The 21109-nt window shown below is 39.5% G+C and overlaps 1 protein-coding gene across 2 annotated transcripts in view; it reads left to right on the top strand.

Moving 5' to 3' along the window:
* Nucleotides 1–18766, top strand: part of frmd4bb (FERM domain containing 4Bb) — a 317520-nt gene extending 298754 nt beyond the window's left edge. For both annotated transcript variants that reach the window (XM_059944312.1, XM_059944313.1), the window contains 9 exons: nucleotides 2148–2281; nucleotides 3567–3686; nucleotides 5117–5345; nucleotides 5567–5623; nucleotides 6847–6988; nucleotides 8534–8701; nucleotides 10860–11650; nucleotides 12608–12731; nucleotides 16418–18766. In XM_059944312.1, the coding sequence (XP_059800295.1) occupies nucleotides 2148–2281; nucleotides 3567–3686; nucleotides 5117–5345; nucleotides 5567–5623; nucleotides 6847–6988; nucleotides 8534–8701; nucleotides 10860–11650; nucleotides 12608–12731; nucleotides 16418–16535 (1883 nt within the window). In that variant the 3' untranslated portion in view covers nucleotides 16536–18766. The remainder of the gene's footprint in view (nucleotides 1–2147; nucleotides 2282–3566; nucleotides 3687–5116; nucleotides 5346–5566; nucleotides 5624–6846; nucleotides 6989–8533; nucleotides 8702–10859; nucleotides 11651–12607; nucleotides 12732–16417) is intronic.
* Nucleotides 18767–21109: the final 2343 nt, after the last annotated feature.

Below are 21109 nucleotides of genomic sequence, written 5' to 3'. Positions count from 1 at the left end.
TCTCTGTACTCTTTCAACCCTATTTACATCTTTCCTGTAGGTAGGTGAACAAAACTGCACACAATACTCCAAACTTGGCCTCACCAACGTCTTCAACAACTTCAACGTAACATCCCTTCTCCTGTAGATAGTGCACTGATTTATGAAGGCCAATGTGCCAAAAGCTTTCCTTATGACCCTGTCTACCTGTGACTCCACTTTCAACGAATTATCGACCTCTACTCACAGATCCCTTTATCTACAGCACTCCTCAGAGTCCTACAGTCACTGTGTAAGACCTACCATTGTTGCTCCTGCCAAAGTGCAATATCTCGCACTTGTCTGCATTAAATTGCATCTGCCATTTTTCGGCCCATTTTTCCAACTGGTCCAGATCCGGCTGCAGATTTTGATGGTTCTTCTCGCCATCAACTACACACCCAATATTGGTGTCACCTTCAAATTTACTGGTCCAGTTAACCACATTATTGTCCAGATCATTGAGATAGATGACAAACAACAGCAGACCCAGCACTGATTCCCTGCGGCACTCCACTAGCCATAGGCCGCCAGTCAGAGAGGCAACCATCTACTAACACTAAGAATGCCTTCGGATTTTTCTTCACCTTGTCTGCTGGGGAAGCCTTGTGTCACCTCTTAGTCCTCCTGATTTCTTTCTCAAGTGTTCTTTTGTCTTATTTGTGCTGCATTAATACCTCATTTGTACCTACCTGCCTATACCTGCTAGACACCTCTTTTGTTTTCTTAACTAGGACCTCGATATCCCTTGAAATTCAAGGTTTATCTGTTAACTTTGCCTTTTTATTCTGCCAGGCGCATTCAAGCTTTGTACTCTCAAATGTCAGTTTTGAAGGCTTCCCACTTGCCAAGTTCATCGTTACCAGAAAACAGCCTTTCCCCATCCACACTTGCCAAATCCTTTCTGAAACCATCAAATTTGGCCTTTCTCCAATTTAGAATCTCAGCCCGCACACCTGATCTGTCTTTTTCCCTATTTACTTTGAAACTAACGCAGTTATGATCACTAGATGCAAAGTGTTCCCTGACACAAACTTCTGTCACCTTTCCTGATCAAGTATCGCACACTCTGTCATTGGGACCTCTAGGTACTGATGAACGAAACTTTCCTGAACACGTTTGGCTAACTCTATCCCCATCTAGTCCCAATCAATACGTGGACAATTAAAATCACCTAGTATCACAACCTCAACACAAGTGAATCTGCAGATGCTGGAAATAAATAAACACAACCTTGTGTTTATTGCAGCAGTCTGCGATCTCTCTGCATATTTATTTCTCTAAATCCTGCAGACTGTGTGTATGTGTGTGTGTATATATATATATATGTGTGTGTGTGTGTGTGCGTGTGTGTGTACAAGAACGAAACTAGCCTTATGAAATCTTAAAATATTATTAGAGACTATATGTTATATCCAGTGAGTCTGTGTTGGGGTCAGCTAAACCCAGGCATTGTTGGTAGCTTTGCCCTTACAGATGCTCAATCATCTGTAAAAATCATTAGGTGGAGACAGCTTCTGATGATAATGCAATGTATTGATTTCAAGTTCCAGTTAATGGAGTCTTTACAACACAAGAGACTGTAATTCTTTATATCTAAATTGATTTTGTTTTCATTTTCAATATCCAATTAATTTAAGCTTTAAGGCAGTGTGTACAGGTACATATATTGTGCAGAAAGAGATTTATCTTTAGGGTTTGAAAATATGGAGAATTTGATTGCTTTTTTAAAAAAATAAATCAAGTTCTTTCTTACAAAACTCTGTAGTGTTAAATTGCTTTCCATTTGAGAATGGCCAGGATTCCTTGTATTTTTAAAATGAAAACCTGCAGTTGGTAATCTGCAAGGTATTATTTATTGACACGTGTACCAGGAGCATGATGAAAGACTGGCAAACACCACATGGAGCTGATATACCTATAAGTTAGTAGTAACAATGTCCTTCATGCCAGATTCTGCATTCCGTTTTGACTGACCACGCAGAAACCTCTTCAAATCCTGAAGGAAGCACATCTGCTGCTCGAGCAGTTCTGCATTATGCTGTTTTGAATCTACATAAAAACACACCCTTATTACATACAGTAATCTTCACGTCATTTAGATGTAACAATGGCATGCATCCGTTTAGGTTCTCAAGATTCTGAAGTCAGTGACGAACTGAAGAAAGAAAAACTCATTGAATTGAAACAGCGTCGAAGTGCTTTGGAAGATGCCCTCAACCAAAGAACAGAAGAACTAAAGAAGATCTGTTTGCGAGAAGCAGTAAGTATAACCTTGTAAACACGCGTTCAATGTTTTCTACACTCTGCTGCTTTAAATAGGTCTTATCATTGCAAACGTTCAACTGTTTCTTTTATGACTGTAATTTGTGTCAGCTGTGTCTCGGTTGGTAGCATTTCTCCTCTGAGTCAGAAGGGTAGATGTTCCCCTCCCACTCAAAACAAACTTGAGCTTAAAATTTGTGTTGACAGCACCGAGGAAGTCGACGAACGAGCAGGTTGAGCCTACCCTCATCGTTCACAGGATTAAGAAAAGAAATACTTCTGAAACAAGTATTGAGAGGAGGCACAAGACTGCAGGTTCTGTAATCCGCAACGACATGCTGTCTGCTGAAGGAGCTCGGCAGCATCTGTGTGGGCCGGGAGTAAAGAATCGCAGTCGTGCCTGAAATGTCAACAATTCCTTTTGCCCTCACAGATGCAACTTGAACTGCTGAGCTCCTTCAGCAGATTGCTTGTTTATTGCCTCTGCATTCTGAGGGGGCTTGAGAAAGTAGATGCTGCAAGGCTGTTGTCCCTCTTGAGGGTAATCTAAACACAAGTAACACAGTTTCAGAATATTTCAGGCAAGGATAAGGAGGAATTCATTTTCTCAGAGGTTGTTGAATCTTTTGAATTCTCTGCTCAGTGAGTTATGGATGAGGTGAGTTGAATATGTTCAGAGCTAAGATCTTGGGATTGTCGTGGATCCGCTGTGGAGGGACAGGCAGGAGAGTGTAAGCGGAGGCTTAAGGATCTATCATCTAAGATCTTATTAAACTGCTCCAGAATCTGAATGGTCCTCTTCTGAGTATGTTTATGAATGTGACCCTGATGATGTATTAAACTCAGTGCAGGTATCTTTCACAATTGCTGTCCATTGAGCGGGACCTGAAACTAGGTAATCCCCAGTCATTGTTGCCCCACTGTTAGTGGAGATGCAGGAGGCTGTAGCTGCAGGACTCTGGAGTGACAAACGAGATGCTGGAGGAGCTCAACAAGTCAATCACGGTCCGTATTCTCCACTGATGAAATCCCAGATGAAGGGTCCGGACCCGAAATGTTGACTGTCCATTTCCTTCCATAGGTGCTGCTTGATCTGCTGAGCTGTTCCAGCATCCTCTTGGTTTGTTAGTGGGCCAGAGTGCAAATTGCTTGCCTGCTTCCTCAGTTAACAACAAAGGCCCTCCTTCAGAAGTATTGATGGCATTTTTAGATGCCCTGCAGTTCTGAAAAAAATACTCTTTATAAATACCAATTCTCATTTCTCTTGATGCTTTCTGTTTTAGGAATTAATAGGAAAACTACCAAAAGAGTATCCACATACCCTGGGAGAAGAACTCCCACGTGTCAGACGACGAGTAGGTACAGCTTTCAAACTGGATGACACCATACTGCAAAGTGAGGAGGCAAGTACCCAAACAACAATGTGACTGATCGGTAATAACAAAACAAAGCTGCTGCATTGCAAAAGCCATATGTCACCTTTAGTTTCACCCCGTACTTTTAAGCCTTGAAGCTAGTTAATTGTGAAGATGAAAGTGCATTTGGAGTTCTGTGCCACAGGTTCAGCAACAAGTGGCATTCTTTAGCCATGAGATCACACAGACTGCACTCTTGCCAAAAGTTTGCCCTGCCCTAAATTTCTTTTCCCAGCAGGTGCAAAGGATTTACAATCCACCGCTAGAAGTTCAGCTGATCTCTCTTTGCTGCCCTCGCCCTCTATGCCCCCTCGCCCACACCAAATACCCCGCCCCCAGCCACAGGCTGGACTAAATGACATTCTCACACATTTATTATATACGAATATAGCTCTTTTATTGAACCACGGCTGGAGTTAATTTTTCACCGTGCATACCAGCAGTTGATTGTCATCAGAAGAATGTGAATGTTGAAATGACATTGACACATCATTACGGGTGTGGGAAATCATTTTGTGGAACAGCCTTAATTTATCAGGAAGATAACTATGCAGGAAGTAGGCTGCATTTATTGTTCATCAGAAGGTGTTCTCAGAAGATTGTAACAATAGACAATAGACAACGTTGATTGTACATGTCAGTTTAAAGCTGAGTTGAAATGCCGGTTTAAAGTTGAGTAGAATTGTATCCCTGGTTGGCAGTGCTGAAGTACGACTGCAATCTGCCTCCAAAGTCTTCCATTAACATCACAGAGTCATAATCAGATGTCCTTCAGCCCACAGCTGAACATTGAACTGCCAGTCCTTCCCCTCCTGCTGCAGCCAATTCTCACTAATGGCCACAATATCATAATGCCACGTGTTGATCCGTGCTCTTAAATTCATCAGTCTCGCCTATAGTACACCTTGCAGTGAAATAGAAGCAACGCATCCCCCCCTCCCCCCCCAGATATTAGTACCTCTGTGCTCATCACCGGTCATTTTTTGTCTTTGCTTGTAGGCTTATCATCTACCTTCCCCACTGCCACTCAACTTGGTATTGTGTCAATTTGGTTGTCACCCCTTGCACTCTAGATTAACCTCCCTCCAATACCTCCCCCCACCCCCGAGCAGCACTGGTAAGGATATTTGTCCCCCTCCAGTTCAGGTGCAAAGTGTCCTGGTTATATAGCTTCCACTTTACTTGGAATAAAACCCAATAATCCGTAAATTTGAAGCCTTCCCTCCTGCACCATCTCCTTCGCCATGTGTTAAACTTCACTCTCTTTCTACTGCTTGCCTTGTTACACTAACGTCAGAGGCCTGTTAAAATGAGTTGTGACAGATACACACAACATTCATTGCCTACCAATCAGATTTGAATTTCTAGGTGGCAATGAGATTAAATGGTAACTTATCTGTTGCGATCTGTATTTGTAGGATCCAAATCTACAAGATCTGGAGAGCAAGTTTGTCATCCAGCAGAAAATTGTGGAAGCTGCAAAAAAATTAGCCAGTGACCCCGAAAAATGCAAGAACCTTAAAAAGAAGAGGAAACAGGACTACATCGATGCTTTGAAAAAGCTTCAGGAGATAGAGAATGCCAGTAATGAATACAGAATAAAATGTGGACGGAAGCCTGTTCAGAGAGCCTCCCTCATAATTCCAGGTGATAAACAAATGACTAATCCGCTTTTTTAAATGATGGCATTTTAAATATTAGTCAATTTAGCTGAAGCACTTCTCACCATCTGTGAGGAGTAATATTAATAAATTTTCCAGAAAATACAATAATAGCATGTGCTTTTCTCAGCGAAAATTCAGTAGGCAATATTGGTTTTGCTGATTCAACCACTCATGAATCATTTCACCTTTCCCTCCCACGTATAGATGAGGTCATACCCTCAGAAACCAGTTCTTTGTCGGACACGAATACAGCAGATGATGGTAAGTTGTGAAAGCACACAAGTTAAAATGCTGTAAGATGTACGGTGTCGCCATGTGCCCGGCGTGCTTTAATGCCGAAGATCCAGTTTAACCTGTGCATTCCTGATCCCAAAAACATCAACTATCCCTCTGCTTCACAGATGTTGCCCCACTGAGTTCCTCCAGCAGATTTTTTTTGCTCCAGTTTCCAGCATCTGCAGTCTCCTGTGTCTAGTTAACCAGTATTTTTTTTCCATGGAAAGTTGCATAAGTAATTTCAAAACTTACATCCCTTTGAGTTAGAACAATTTTCAAAGTTGAATTTACAGGATCATTCTGGAGTAAAATTAGTTGGGAATTCTTTATCATTTTGTCCTTGCAGGGCATTTTGTGAGTGATTTATCAAATAAGAGGTGGTATTGGCGTAGCTGCATGCAGGACCCTAGGTCAATCATCTCAGACACACCCTGTCTCAGTGGAGAAGTGCAGCAGCAGCTGTGAACTGTTTTCCTGTGTGAGTCAGTACTTGTGTAGCAGAACAAAGTGTTAGAGCGGCACTCTTCACAACATGTAATCATTGGCCAGTTTGTGAGGTACCCTCTGCGCTTAAAGTGGGGGCCGATTGTAGGTTCGTGCTGTTCTGCACACCACTGTTGTTATTCGAGTTACTGTCACTTTCCTGTCAGTTTGAGCCCTCTCTATTTAACAATGTGCTTTTGTGCACTGAACTGCCGTTCACTGGATATTTTTTAGCTTCTCACACTATTCTCTCTAAACCCCAGAGCAGAGGTTCCCAACCTTGATGCCATGGTCCAATACCATTAAGCAAGAGGTCCATGCTCCCCAGATTGGGAACCCTGCACTAGAGGCCATCATGCAGAAAAATCCCAGGAAATCAGCTATTTCTGAGATACTCAAACTACCCCATTTGACATCAGCAATCATTCTAGTCGGTCACTTCGATCATATTTTCTCCCTCATTCAGATGTTTGGTTTGAACAGCAATTGAACCTCTCGACCATGTCTGCATGCTTTCATGCATTGAGTTGCTGCCACATGATTGCTTGACTAGATATTTGCATCAACAAGCAGCTTGACAAGTGTACCTTATAACGTGGCTACTGAGTGTACATCATGATCAAAATGTGAAATTGTAATATTGTGTGTATTGTGTTTGCAAATCAATTAAAACCTGTTGTGAGTAGTTCATAATTTGTAAAGTGACCCATTGATTGTTATGGCAGATGATGTGCGTATTATGCAGAGGAAAAGATCCTTTTCGAGCCAGCAGCCTCCAAGGCCAGTTCCACCACAGTCTCTCGAACTTCGACAAAGGAGAAGTTCTGCAAGTGACCAGTTTCATGATAAAGGATACATCCATCCTCGGTAAAGCAGGCCCTGAGTCAGTGTGTCTGTAACTGTTCGTATTCAAAACCAGAACAATTTTCTCATGATTCATCAAAGTTTGCTGCATTATACACTTGTGTTGACCTTGTTTCATTTAACCAGTCATTTAAAACACAGAAACATAGAGAAGAACAGTATTAGACACAGCACCAATAAGTGAATACCATCTGCCTCCACATGGTCTGTACTGCCTGTCTGGTCATGTGACTGTCTGAACGCTCTTAAATATTGCTCTGATGCCTGCTTCCATTGCTACCCTGGAAGCATTTTAAAGCGCCTACCACTCTCTGTGTAAAAATAAAAAAAACCTTGCAAATCTCCTTCAAATTTTTCCTCTCTCACCTTTGCCCTCCAGTATTTGACACTTTTACTCTGACTCTTGACTCTGCCCTATCTATTGCTCTCATGATTCAACCTGCATAGCCCATGGAAAACAATCCAGGTTCTATCTAATACACTCCAATCTAAGCAACATCCTGGCAACCCACACTACACCCTTTGCCAAGCCACCTAATCTTTCTGATTGTTCAGTGACAAAAACTGCACACGGAACTCCAAATGCAGCCCAATCAAAATTTTATACAGCTACAACACTTCCAACTTTTACATTCAGCGCCCCAAAAGATGAAGGCAAGCATTCTTTACGAACTACTCTACTTGAACTACCACTTTCAGGGAGCTGCAGTTAACATCCACTGCTCTACCCTCATCAATTATCTTGCTTAGTTCCCCAAAAAATTAATCCCCCTAGTGCAGGCTGACTATCCCTAATGAGTCAGTGCTTTTCCAGGCATGAGTAAATCCTGCCCCTAAGAATCTTCTCTGATGATTTCCCTACCAGCCTAAAATTTCTTCTGAAATAAAGGAAGAGCATCAGGTATTCCCCAGTCTTCTGTCACCTCGCCCATGAGTAAAGAGGACACAAGGGTCTCTTACTTGCTAAATCATCAGCCTGATTTCTTTTTCGTGGCCAGTTTGAGGCAAATGGCTGCATGAGCCTTGAAATGTCCCTTTTTTTTTCCCCAATCCACCTTCTCCGTGACTTTCACTGTCCTATTTACTAGGTTTTCAACAGTTCGTTACAGGCTCAACTTTGTTTCACAGAAATAAATTAAGCAGTGCTTCTGGCCTTGTGCGACACACATCACATAACTCAGAAGCAATCCTTCATGCTCAGTAGTTGGTCGATTTTACTCATTTGGAGAATGCTTGGTTGGCATGTATTGAATCTGCTTGGGCATCACGGCAGAAAAATTATATAATACTCTTCCACAAAATGCCCCTGAAGCAAAATGTCAAACTGAGTTTAAGCAAAATTTACTCATATTCCTTATAGCTGGTTAATTCCTGAAAATAATATTAACCGCTAAGATGGAAAGGTAGCTGTTTTCATAACACTTGTTTGAAATAATAATTTTGGTGGTTGTACAACAAAATATTATATTCCTAATCTTAATAGTTGAAATTCCTAAAAGTTGGCTTGGTGCTAATTTAACCTATTTTAAAACGGGATTTATTTTTCAGATACAACAACGACGGTTGCTATTTGCAGGATATTTTGCATGGACACAGGGAACTGAGCTCAACACACAGCAGCCCTTACAGATCTCAAGGTAGACAATGCCATGGAGGAAGAAGTATGCCTGCGACGCCAGTATTGACCCGCAATGCTTACAGTAGCAGTCAGTTACGGTATGTCCTTGAAGGGCCTGGATGCTTCTGAAAAAGACTCCTTAATTTAAATATACTGGAGTAAGCCTCCTTGAAATCAAAAATTAATTTGATTATGTTTCCTATGGAAGGAATGCAATTAAAGATTTGCACGTGAGTTCTCAAGAGCTTTAAAATATTAACTAATTCGTGTATGATCAAATTTGAAATTTGAATTTGAAATCAAATTTCAAGCTTTGGATTAATGGGCAACGTAGTTACGTAATTGACCAAAATGAAGAAAGGAGAGTATGGCAAACAGTTGTAAATTAGCCTTCCCTAAATTAGTGAGTACAAAACTAGACAGCTTCTCTTTTTCACATTTAAATAACTTGGGTATCTAAGACAAATTTTACATTTTGCTGATGGCACGAGTTTCAAATGTAATAATTAGTGAGGAGGATAGTGCCAGACATTTGGTAGACTGGGTGAGGAAGTGGTTGATAAAATTTCATCCAATAAAGTCTGAAGCTGATGATGCAAATTAAATAATACAGTTTGAAAAAGGGATGTAATAATAGAATGATTGATGAGTATGTGTGCACAATCTCCAAAAATAATGCAGAGTCGAGAAAGCTTGAATGGATTATTAACACATGAGTACGTAAGCAAGAATGGAATGCTGAACTATTAGAGAACAATCTTTAGCCACTACTGGAGGATAATGACACAATAGTTTAGGAAGGGTATCATGCCCTGGAGGAGGTACAGATAAAAATTATTTGAATGATAAAAGAAAAAGGAACTTGTAAAGGAACAGTATATTTCACAACATTTGAATATCCTAAGCCTCTTGCACCTAATGAAGAACATTTGAAGTGCAGGCACATGACAATTAAGACATGCAGCATTCAATTTGCACCTAATAAAAATCCACCAACAACAATGTGAAATTGGCAAGATAAATTTTTTTTTTACCAATAATGCTCCTTTGAGAGAGAAATTTTGCCCTGATTTTTGATGCTCTTCTTTGGGAAATTTCATGTCCATTTGAGAGCATCTGAACCCTCTCGCTGAAAGCTAAGTATTTCTGGCCATACAGTACATTATTTTCTATGACAATAAATATTTGGGCTTAAGACCCTAAAGTTTTTTTTCATCTTTCTCATCATAACAGAGAGGGAGGCTACTTGACCTTTTCAGAACTTGCTAACTCCAAGCAGACCAAACCCATCATTCCTTTTCCCCCTTTCCTTACTGATAATACATAGGAACAGAACTGAGCCATTTGGTTCATTGAGTCTGTTCTTCCAGTTAATCAAGGGTAATTTATTTTCCCCCTCAACCACAGTTCTCCTTCCTTCTCCCCATAACCTTTGGCAACCTTACTAATCAAGAGCTTATTAATCGCCGCTTTAAATATACCCAGTGGCTTGGCCATCTGTGGCAATTAATTCCACAGATTTGTTACCCTCTGACCTGCAACTTATTCTCTCTTAGCACCCATCAACTGTACTTCAATTCTTTTGTTGTGATCCAACATTACGAAGGGTTGGAGTAACCTAGAAAAGTGCCTTTGAAATCTGGACAGAAACCAGAGCACCTAGCAGAAATCCAAACATTTACAGGGAGAACATGCAAACTGCCTTGTTTATGGCAATCTATTGTCTTGGATTTTCTTTAACCACTGTCTAGTCGTAACCTATTTCTGACATTATCTCACACGAAAATGGGAATTGTAGGATATATCTGTAAATATGCTTGGGACCTGGTGGCGCCAAAATCTGTAGGCTACTCTTCCACAGCCCTAGTGACCAGGTTCTGGCATGGCTTGTGCTTTGTGTGTGTGTTGAGTTTGTGTAATTGCTTGGGGTTTCCCCTCGGTTACTTCATTTTCCTCCTGTGTCCCACAGTAGGTGTGCAGTTGGAGAATGGAGGTGGAGCTGATGTAAGAAAGAATAGCTTGCAAGAAAAGTCAGGGAGTGGGATTGATGGATTGTATTGAGAGCTGGCATAGACTCAATGTGTTGAACGTCATAAAAAAATATGACTCATTGGACAGGGAGGTGGAAAGTATCTGCATTCTGAATGATCATTGGTTCATATGTAATATTTCTTAAAGGCCTGATGCTAAACTGTATTCAAAAAAAACCATTTGTGTGGAAGTAATACTCTTGTTTTCAATTCTTGTTACCCGCAGACCTGACATTTCCCCAGATCATTTTAGACAGCGCAGTGGCAGCTTGGAATCGCAGTCTCATCTCCTCGATGAGGGTCCCAGTGAGAGGGCCATATTCCCCCTCACAGCAGCCCAAAGAAGTAGCAGTACTGACCTGCTGGACGATGGGTCGTCCTACACCAGTCAGTCCAGCACCGAGTACTATAGTGTGCCGAGCAAGCCTCCTCAGTACTACAACACCATGACAGTAGGGTGCCGGTCAAGGGAGAGGCGAAGACACAAAAAGCCGAATATATCCTCTGCCCCCTCAGGGAGCATGCCCAATCTTGCACCAAAGGACGCAAGAAATGGAGTTTATCAAAATTCTTACAATCAGCCTTCTTCTGATTATTATCTTCCAGGACATCCACCATACAGTGACTATGAGCCTTATGGATACACGTTTGAAAATGAAACTGAAGGTCACTATAATGTTAAAGCCCCTTATAGATCAACATATTCTTACAATGCTGCCCATTATCGAGATTACAGTCGCTTCTACCAGGAAGATGTTGACAGTATGTCTCAAAACCCATATGCGACCCTAAGGAATATGCGTAGGAGAGGGGCTAAAAGTGAACAAATAACCAAAAACATCCAGAAGGCATTGGTCGCAGAAAGCTTGCGAGGCTGGTATGAGCGTGCCTCAACTCACAAGGATCACGGCCTGCAGGCAGGTTTGGACTTGGACAGGGGCTCACAACAAAGTCTGGGGTTCGCTTATATGCAAGGTCCTTTCTCTCCAGCCAACAGGGCTACATCTTTTACATCTGGTAAGTGGAAGCCTTCAAGCGTCTTTGAGAAATTGTCCTTTGCAGCCTTAAAAAGTAAGCTTTCCACTGTTGTAAGTTCTAAAACGTGTTTCTTGTAATTCACTTCTTAAAAGTGTATTTTCACCTATGTGAATGTTATTCAGAATAGAAAGTGAAACTTTGAAAGATAATGATTGGAGCATAATCTCTAATTTGAAACTTTTGTTTAACAGTAGCAGGTAGCAGGAAAAGGATTTAATAAACACCAGTGCTAGCTCTGTACTGTAATATTATCTAGCAGTAACTAGAACTATTGCGCAGTCTATTGTAGAGCTGTTTTTCATTGCAAAGTTATCAAATGCAGTTTACTACAAAGGAGGGATAGCCTTAAAAGTAGTGTGCGAACAGGACTTGAAATGACGATGCCAAAATGGAAATAAGAATAACAGAAACTAGTTTTTAAATTTTTTGTTTTTTAATATTGTATTGTCATGATTGGAAAATAATTGGACCTATTATGTACAGATGTATTAAATATAATTAGTTATTTTGAAAAAATTGAATCTATGAGCACGTAAGATGGCTGAAGGTGGATGAGTTACCTTATCTGAAGTAAATTATCACTCTAAACATGATTTGTTATGATGTAAACTGCATGCAGTAGAATTCAGCTACAAAAAGTAGATCAGGAAAAGTAGCAGGTCTACACAAAGCAACTTGCCTTTTGTAATGGATCGAATCCAGTTTGTCCAGTCTCGGGGATTTGGACAAGTCTGATGTGAAGTGCATACTCATTAGAGTGGTGAATGATTAGGTAACCGCTAACAAAGAAATAAGCAAATGCAAATGGCTATCTTTTCTCTAACTGTATTTGATCATTAAATGTATCAAAACTTTAAGATTCAAATAACATAGGAAGTAATAAATAGGAATAAATTGCAGACATTTTGAAATCATGTTTTTTTCTTTAAATCCCAGTTTCTTCAGTGGCAAGTACAGGAACCTGGCGGAGCCAGCTCACTGTGGGCGGCCAGGACTTTGATCATATACCTTTTACAAGTTCTTTCAATAACTCCTACAGCAATACAACATTACACGCCAGGTGAGTGACAATAAAAGTGTAGGTTCATCTATGTTGCTGTTCACAAAACTGAAATGATATTTGGATCAACCCTGCCTCTTGGGGGAAGGTTCTCTTTATTCTGTTTTTCTGTTCGACAATTATCCCATTTCAGTGATTCCCACAATTTTAACTAAAGATTACTGTTTGTATTAACAAAGACAACTATTAAAGAGGAAAATAGTGTAGATGGTGAAGGAACAGGATTGGGTCAATAAGAGATTGAAGGGGCTTTAGATAATGGTGCACTTGAGGTAAATAAATTAGGGAGACACATTATCTTAAGGGCAAGTGAAAGTAATTTGTACTTAACAACACATAAAAGGAAGCATTTGGTGAAGACGAGATGATAAGTGAAAATTGTCCAGAGACTAATGCTAAGTACCCTATATTGGTAGCGCAAAGGAGTGTACAATGTTCTATATTGTACAGCCATCAAAAACTATTATGGACTGATTTTGCTCATGCTAAGGTTTAGGGCCAATGTATTTTGCTCTTAATATGCCAAGTATGTTTGAGAAGAGGAAAAGGAAATGTTTGTCAAAATCCTTTAACAGTAGTTATGGCTTATGAATGACTTGGAGCAGAAATTTATAAATTCATGATTAGGTTGGTTTACCATCAGTGTATGCCTTGTAATCAAATTTATTTCAAGCACAGAGTCTCATCACAGTGATATTTAGCAGAATTCCTGACGTGCAATTTGTGCATCGAGCATCCTCTCTCAGGCTCTCTATCATGTGGACAGCTTCTATAGTACTGTACGCCGGCAGCAAACAGTGAGAGGGCTAATATTCTTCAGCACCAATAATCACTGAATCATTAGAGATTAGGGTTCTACTAATGGCACAAAGTAATTTATGGCACAGACCAAAAAAAGTATTAACGTTAATTGGATTTGCAGAACCAATGAACCAATCTACATTTTACATTAGAATTTGGCCAAGTTGACTATTATTTTAGCGCCACTGCTACACAAAAGGCCTTCTCGCAAGAATGTAAGAAGTGGAAGCAGCAGATGACCACTTTGTTCTTCAAGCTGCTCCTTCATACAGTAAGACCTTATCTAGTCTATTACATCATCCATTATTCCATTCAATTTCCATATTTCCCAATTCCCTCAATATTCCAGGGTGGAGATTAGCTTTCTACCCTTGTCATCTGATATTTTCGCTGTAAAGCGAGATGCTCCCAGTCTCCATTGGATTCATTAACTGATGTAAGAGTTTTGAACCTGATATGTGTTGATGCATGGTGACGGATGCCCTAGTGGGTGAGCTACCACTGGATACTGTTGCCAATGTATACAGGCATTCTTCTAAACATACATTACCACTGTCAAGAGAAAAGTGGGGAAAAATGGAGAATATAATCTCAAGATTCACTTCTTATTTTGCTTGTCGGTCATTTTCTTGTAGGCGTAGCTCCTTCCAGTCTCTTGATGATCCTTTTTCTACTGAGTGCCACCATTTCCCTGCCGTTGGCACAGCTCCTACCAGACACTCATCCGCCTCCTCCACCTCCTCTTCCTCCTCCTCTTTCTCATCCACTTCATCCACTTCCACATTCCCTTACAAAGGAAGAGAGTATTTCTCTAAGCGTAATGACTGCAGCCAACATCGTACCTACAGAAATGAGATATTCATTAAATACTCATACGCAAAATATAGTCAGCAGTAGTAAGTATCTTTGAGTATTTGTGTGTGGCTGTTGGTGTCTATGCTTGTTAATGAAGCTTGATTGTTAGCTGAGCTGCTTGCTAACAATGCTTGACATTATTTTATTTGCTGCCACTGTAAGCTGTTCTTAGTGTAATGCCAGGCTAAGGTTTAAGCTTAACATTACTGATGCTTTATTGCTCTAACAAATAGCCAACAGCTGGAAAACTTAAAACAAAGTTTTGAATCTAATAAACTAATCAAAGATCCAGTTTTCCTCCAAATTACCATCGCAACATTCATCCAAAGTGTTTGAAGACGTTTTAAATTTAATTCCTTTATTAATTAACTTTATGCTAAATTATTGTAGATTGATTTGGAAGCAGGATCTTGGCTTTCCATTAGTTGTATTAGTTACATTTTAAAGAGTTGCCTCCAAACAATTCCCTCATTTTCAACAAGCACAGGCATGGTTGAGATAAATGGATCACTTAAAGTGTTTTTGCTGAATTTGGTGCATCAAGTCTAGGGGAAGTGGAAAAATAACAGGCAGTTTTTCCTTAAGACTTAACTATCCAAGTGTTCGTGTATCTGAAAGGCAGAAGTCAACTCCACATGACAAAATCCATTCCAATAATCTATTCTGAATTAAGTGGCCAATTGATTTGAAGTATTGAGGATACTTGTAAAATGAAATCTCAGAGTAGCCAATGATGGAGAAAGTTCCAGTTCTTCGGAATTGCAGTGAAAATTCTGGCAAGACTTACTCAACCTCAATTTGCTGCTGTTTCTCTTTCTGCCACTGCATCCTACTCAAATGTCTGGATTCTGCTACCACCGAGGAAGAGATTTGAGATTTCACATTCTGAATACCATGTAGTTAAATTTGTATTGAAATTTTCATATCTGGGCAAAAATGCATCCACTCACAAAAATAAACATAGCATGATAATATAATCATATTGAACTCTTTGAAAAATTAAGTCCCATTGGTCAAATTTCAGAAGAGGTTCACCATACACACATTTACTAATTTACACATGTAGCTCATACAAAAATGGATTTGTTTCTATCAATACACACAAAATGCTGCCCGGCCTGCTGCATTCCACCAGCATTTTGTGTGTGTTGCTTGAATTTCCAGCATCTGCAGATTTCCTCGAGTTTGTTTCTGTCCCGTACTATTGGACAGCTTGGGAGATGATGGATCACTACTTCTATTGTCACTTTGGCTGTAACTAGCAATAACTCAATCCTTCCAAAAGTTAAATGTGACTGAAAAAGATAACAAGCTTTTCTGAACATTTCTTGAACTGGTCACATTTGAAACCAAATGTGAATGGCTTTAAAAAGATTTAGGGAAATTTAAAAATCCTGGAAATCTGTAGCTTGGCAGATTTTATATTAAAAATGATAGAATTATGTTCCTGGATTTTCTTTTAAATACATAGAATATCTTTCTATCAAAGGAAGCCTAACAACCCACAAGATGTTTCCCTTGTGACTCATTCTCCTGCCATCATTAGCAGTTTTCTATTTCTTAATGGCCATGATTATAGAACAACGTCAGTAAGGTTTGTTGACAGAAGTAAACCTGACGCAGGTTTTGTCAGCATGAGAGCTCCTGCACAGCTATTAACGGAATCACATTGATGGCATTTCAGACCACCCACAGTTTGACTATTCTATGTGCAGTTTGAATATGAAATTAGAAAGTACTGCTTCAGGAGTGGAGTCATCATAAAATGCTTGTGGCAGCAAACTAATATCAGTAGATTAGAAAAAGGACGGGATGTCAGCTCTTTGCGGGATAAATGGATAATAGATACTACTATTAAAGGGCCATGTTCATGAGACGTTCAGTAAGTGGATTTCGTTAAACCAAATTACTTAAACCTTTTGAAAGTTAAACTTTGCAACTTGTGATGAATATTTTGCTAACTCTTAAAAGATTTCCTTTTTTTTTCTAAAAAGGAGTCCTTCATAACTTTTGTTTCAAATGTTTACCAGACCTTATCCAGAAAGAATGTATTCGGATAGTGGAGAGACAAGCCAGCTGGAGGATGTGTATGACAATGAGCAGGTGCTGCTGTGGCATGAGGATTCTAAACCTGGGACTCTGGTTTAAGTGACTACTGGCTGACTTCAACATATGGAAAACTTAATCAGTGTGCCTTGCATCTTTTTCAATCCACTTGAAATGGTTTATTTCTACACATAGAAGTCACACGGAAAATTTCAGTGTTTTCAGAAGGTACTGTACCTGGACGCTGGGAAGTTCATTCCAACCATTTCGCAGAAGATGTGATATAGATTCAAAACTCCACACTTTACAGTTCAGTTCAGTCGAGCTTCTCTTTATACCTACAGTACATTCTAAAGACAAAACCTTAAGCTGATGAGTTTGTGTTCAAGTTGAAGCATGGAAAGATGGCACTTGGAAATTGTTTTGTTTTTACTGAAAATGCACTTTTCAAAGACTTTGAAAGTAGTGCTCTCCATTGTTCAGTGAGCAAAGAGGAATCATGCTTTATGTATTGGTATAAAAGAGGACTAGGCAGGGTAGTGAGTAACTTCTGAAGGAGTACTTTGCATATAATTAAATGAAGAACATCTTGTAAATTGGCAAGAAACTGGTGACTCTCTGATTACTTGAATAGAATATAGTGGGCTTATAATTTTTCAAAATGATTAGTTGGACATATGGACCAGAAACTAATAAGAAACGTGTTTTGTTAAGACCATGAAATCTTTTCTAAATCAACATATTTAGCATTTGTGTTTTTTTTTAACCATTTGTTAATATAACGTATCGGTAGATTTTTCAAAATGGTTATTTTTTGGGGGCGGGGGGGAAGGATGGAGTTGAAGAATTTTTGGACCATATAGTTCACCTTACGGAGTAGCATACTTACCAAGTTATTAAGGGGTCAAATATAGCTGAATAATTCTTTCCAAATAAAAAGCACATGGCTTCAGAAGCAAAAAAAAAATGCAATAAGACTTTTTTTTAATAAACAAGAAGCACAGTCCTAATTATGGTTGTTAGGGTGTTAGCACAAACTTCATTCTAATTATTAATTGCACAGGATATGCAAGAAAAATCCTAGCTGAGATGAGGTAATTCCTGCAGATCAGGTGCAGTACTATTTTCCTCCACTAGAATTCATCAACTTGTATCAAAGTTAACCCCAGTCACTTTTGGCCATCTTAAATTGAAAAGAGCTGACAAGTGTTATGTAAAATGGCTAATGTAATACTCTATGAATGAAAGTGCTGCCAAGATTAATTGGATAAAATGGTTGGATGATACTTTTCTGAGATATGGAAGCTGCATGTTCCTTCTGTTGAACTCTTCATCTGTAGGATGTTGGTTGGATTTATTTTTTGAAAATAATAGCACAAGAATATGAGGGGGAAGGGAAGAATCGCCCATATTAGACTAAGGATTTGCTTGTGACTTTTTCTAGAATTCATCAAAGTACTCAGGTCCAGAATCAGTCGCTTGATGTATCCCACCAGTGGAAACTTTCCAGTGGTCAGTATCCCTCACATTTGGACCCGGGGCAGCCATGCCCACAAACTAGTTTAGCAGCCATGGATTACAACTTTTGAAGAGAAAGGGACAAATAGTGGTTCTTGCCCCTTAAGCTGGTCTGCTTTTCAGGCTGTCATTACTATGGTGAGGCTTAGTGGAACAGGATTCAAAATTCATTTCTAAAAGAACAGTGAACTAACAGAACTATGGAAATAAATAAAAGCAAGATTCTACGCAGGACTTCTTCCACAGTCAGTAAAAATTAACCTATGTTTTCATTTGTATATGAAGTGCTCATGAGGGTCACACTACCTCACTTATTTCTTTGAAAATATATACATGTTCACCAGTTTAGAACCCGGAATTCACTACAATGCATGAGTTTTATATATTGAAGGCCTAGCAATTTATTCCTGGTTCTAACTGGTGAATCCATGCTTCCCATGCTGGAATCCATGGAAAGGTGCTGTCATTTTTTTTTTTGTTTGACAATTGTGTTTATGTAAAGAATTGAATTGACTCCTTTTGTGAACATTTTTATTATTGTTGTTCCAAAGCATGTAATATATATATATATATAGTAAACTAATTTGGTAAGCTGGTTCTTAGTAATTTTTTTTTATTCAGTGAGAAGTTTCAATTCATGTGGAAAATTTGGAACAAAGCTTTTAACTTATTCTTTTGCATATTTGTACAGCTTTACCCAGAGAGAGACATTTTTGTGTATGCCTTTACATTATACTCCTGTCTTCCTTGCTACTATAAAAATGTGCTTTTAAAAAACACAGGAGACCAATAAATAAAATGTATGTACATCGCTACACATTGTATTTTTGTCATTTTACACAGCTGCTCTCATCCTCGTGCTCTATCATGTTTCTATATTTTCCTGGATATTTTCACTTTTTAAATATACACTGACAAACAAATTGTACTGAACCAAGGACTCTGCCCAACCCTCCACTTGCGCCTAGCTGTCACAGTGCAACTTAATGAACCCGTCACGTTGGTAAGTCCAGTGACAGGATTCAAATAGTACTCGCCCATGGGCTGTTAGGTTTGGAAGTCCCAGTCCTGGAAATGCTCCTGACAGGCTTAAACAACTGTTGGCATTGTGTGAAAGTTGCAAATTATTTGAATAGTTCAGTTGGTTTTTAAATGTCTCTGTACATCAAAAACATTGAAAATTGAAGTAAGTAATTCACATTTTTGCGAGATAAATATTGAAATAAAAACATGAACAAGATAATTTAAAGAATTTATTTATCATTGTGGTTTCAGTTGTCCTGTCAACTATAAACCCAGTATCTGACTAGAAATTTACACACGTAGACACGAGGTCTACAACTTTCACTCACTGAAACAACTGAGCATCGAGTACAAATCTGATCTATCAAAATCAGTAGGTTCTGGCCCATTAGCCTGCAAGCCTTCAAACTGCAGTACCAAGTTTATGATTACTTTAATAATAGCTTACCTAGATAATTTCTCTTCATTCCCTCGATACTATTCGGGGGTCTCATTCAAATCTTACTTTCCTGTCTGATTGGGTCAGGGAATTAGTTGGTAAAGTAATGTAACAGAAGATTCATGAAAAACAGGCAGCCAGGCATTCCATGTTTGCATTCATAAACCTCTGCAGTCTAGTGCTCAATTCCCTGAAGCTTATTTGTAGACACAAAAAAGGCAATTAAAATACTGACTATTTAGTCTTTCATATTTGTAGAACTATTTTATAGTATTTTGAGTAAGATACCTTTCCATCCCAATTCTCAGCCATTCCATCCCCCATTTTAATTCCCATTTGTCAACAATTACAAAATAAAAATGTTTTCAAACAATCATATAATTCAGAGTAAAATTAATTTGCCTTTTCAAAAACTTGTTGGTTATTGTACAACTGAGGACACATTCTGGGCTAACTCAGCCATGGATAGTCGCAAGCCCAGCTGTGAGGGAAGAGCTGGGTATGGTGCTAGAAACTTTGTCCTGTATCAACCTAGTGTTACAGAAATGCCAACTGAAGATCCAATGACCTCATCCCTGGATGAGGAAGGGTCTTTGGCCAGAAGATGTATGGATGGACTACCCCTGGATTTGAAAGGCTGGCTCAGGACAGAGGACTCCAGTGAGGTGTTGTTGACAGCCCTCGCCAATATGGGCAATGGGCTTAAGAAGAAGGAAAAATAATCATCATCGTGGTTAGGAAAAAGGGAGGGGAGCAGGAAGCACCAGACAAACATTCTGTTTTGATCAATAAACCAATTGTTTGGAATCAAATAACCTTGCCTAGTGTCTCAGGGCTGGGTGTGTCTGCACATTCCATTGCTCGCACTCCTCTGCTACCTGTCCCATATCCCGCCACTCTCACCATTCCCAACATCCTTTGCACCTGTCAGATATATAAACTAATTCTCTGACCAATACAGTACCGTGCAAAAGTCTTAGGCATACATATACTGAACATTTTAAGACATTTGTAAGTTTTGTAACCATCCAAATCCAAGCAGTAATTAAGGAGACTTCCATGGACCCAAGCTATCTTTATTTATATGGGAAATGCATTTCTGACCCTTTTCTCAACTACTTTTCTATAAAGTCAATCATTGTATTAGTTCTGCGCTCATACCAAATTCAATTTTCCTTGCTGTTCGTTTTCACCATCCAGTCACCTAGATAGGATCCATCTACTCACACAAAATGCTGGTGGAACGCAGCAGTCCAGGCAGCATCTATAGGAAGAAGTACAGTCAACGTTTCGGGCCAAGACCTTTCTTTGGGACTAGTCCTGATGAAGGGTCTCGGCCCAAAGCATTGACTGTACTTCTTCCTGTAGATGCTGCCTGGCCTGCTGCATTCCACCAGCATTTTGTGTATGTTGAATTTCCAGCATCTGCAGATTTCCTCGTGTTTCCATCTCCAACTCTCCCGCTTCTTTCCTGTATCAATCTGTCCAAGGATAGGCTAGCCACTACCATCGATTTCAAGCTTTCAGTTCTCAACTGTATTTGCTCTGATCCTGGCTATTGTAAATGCTCATTCCGTTCTTCCAATTTCTTGCCTCCATCATTAAGCCTTTGCAGATGCTGCCTAACTTATTGAGTGTTTCCAGAATTTTGTTCGTAGTTCTGATTTCCAACGCCTGTCTATTTTGTAGTCATAAT

The sequence above is a fragment of the Hypanus sabinus genome, chromosome 19 (genome assembly GCF_030144855.1).
Source record: "Hypanus sabinus isolate sHypSab1 chromosome 19, sHypSab1.hap1, whole genome shotgun sequence".
NCBI lineage: Eukaryota > Metazoa > Chordata > Chondrichthyes > Myliobatiformes > Dasyatidae > Hypanus > Hypanus sabinus.
This window is presented reverse-complemented; position numbering and strand designations above follow the sequence as displayed.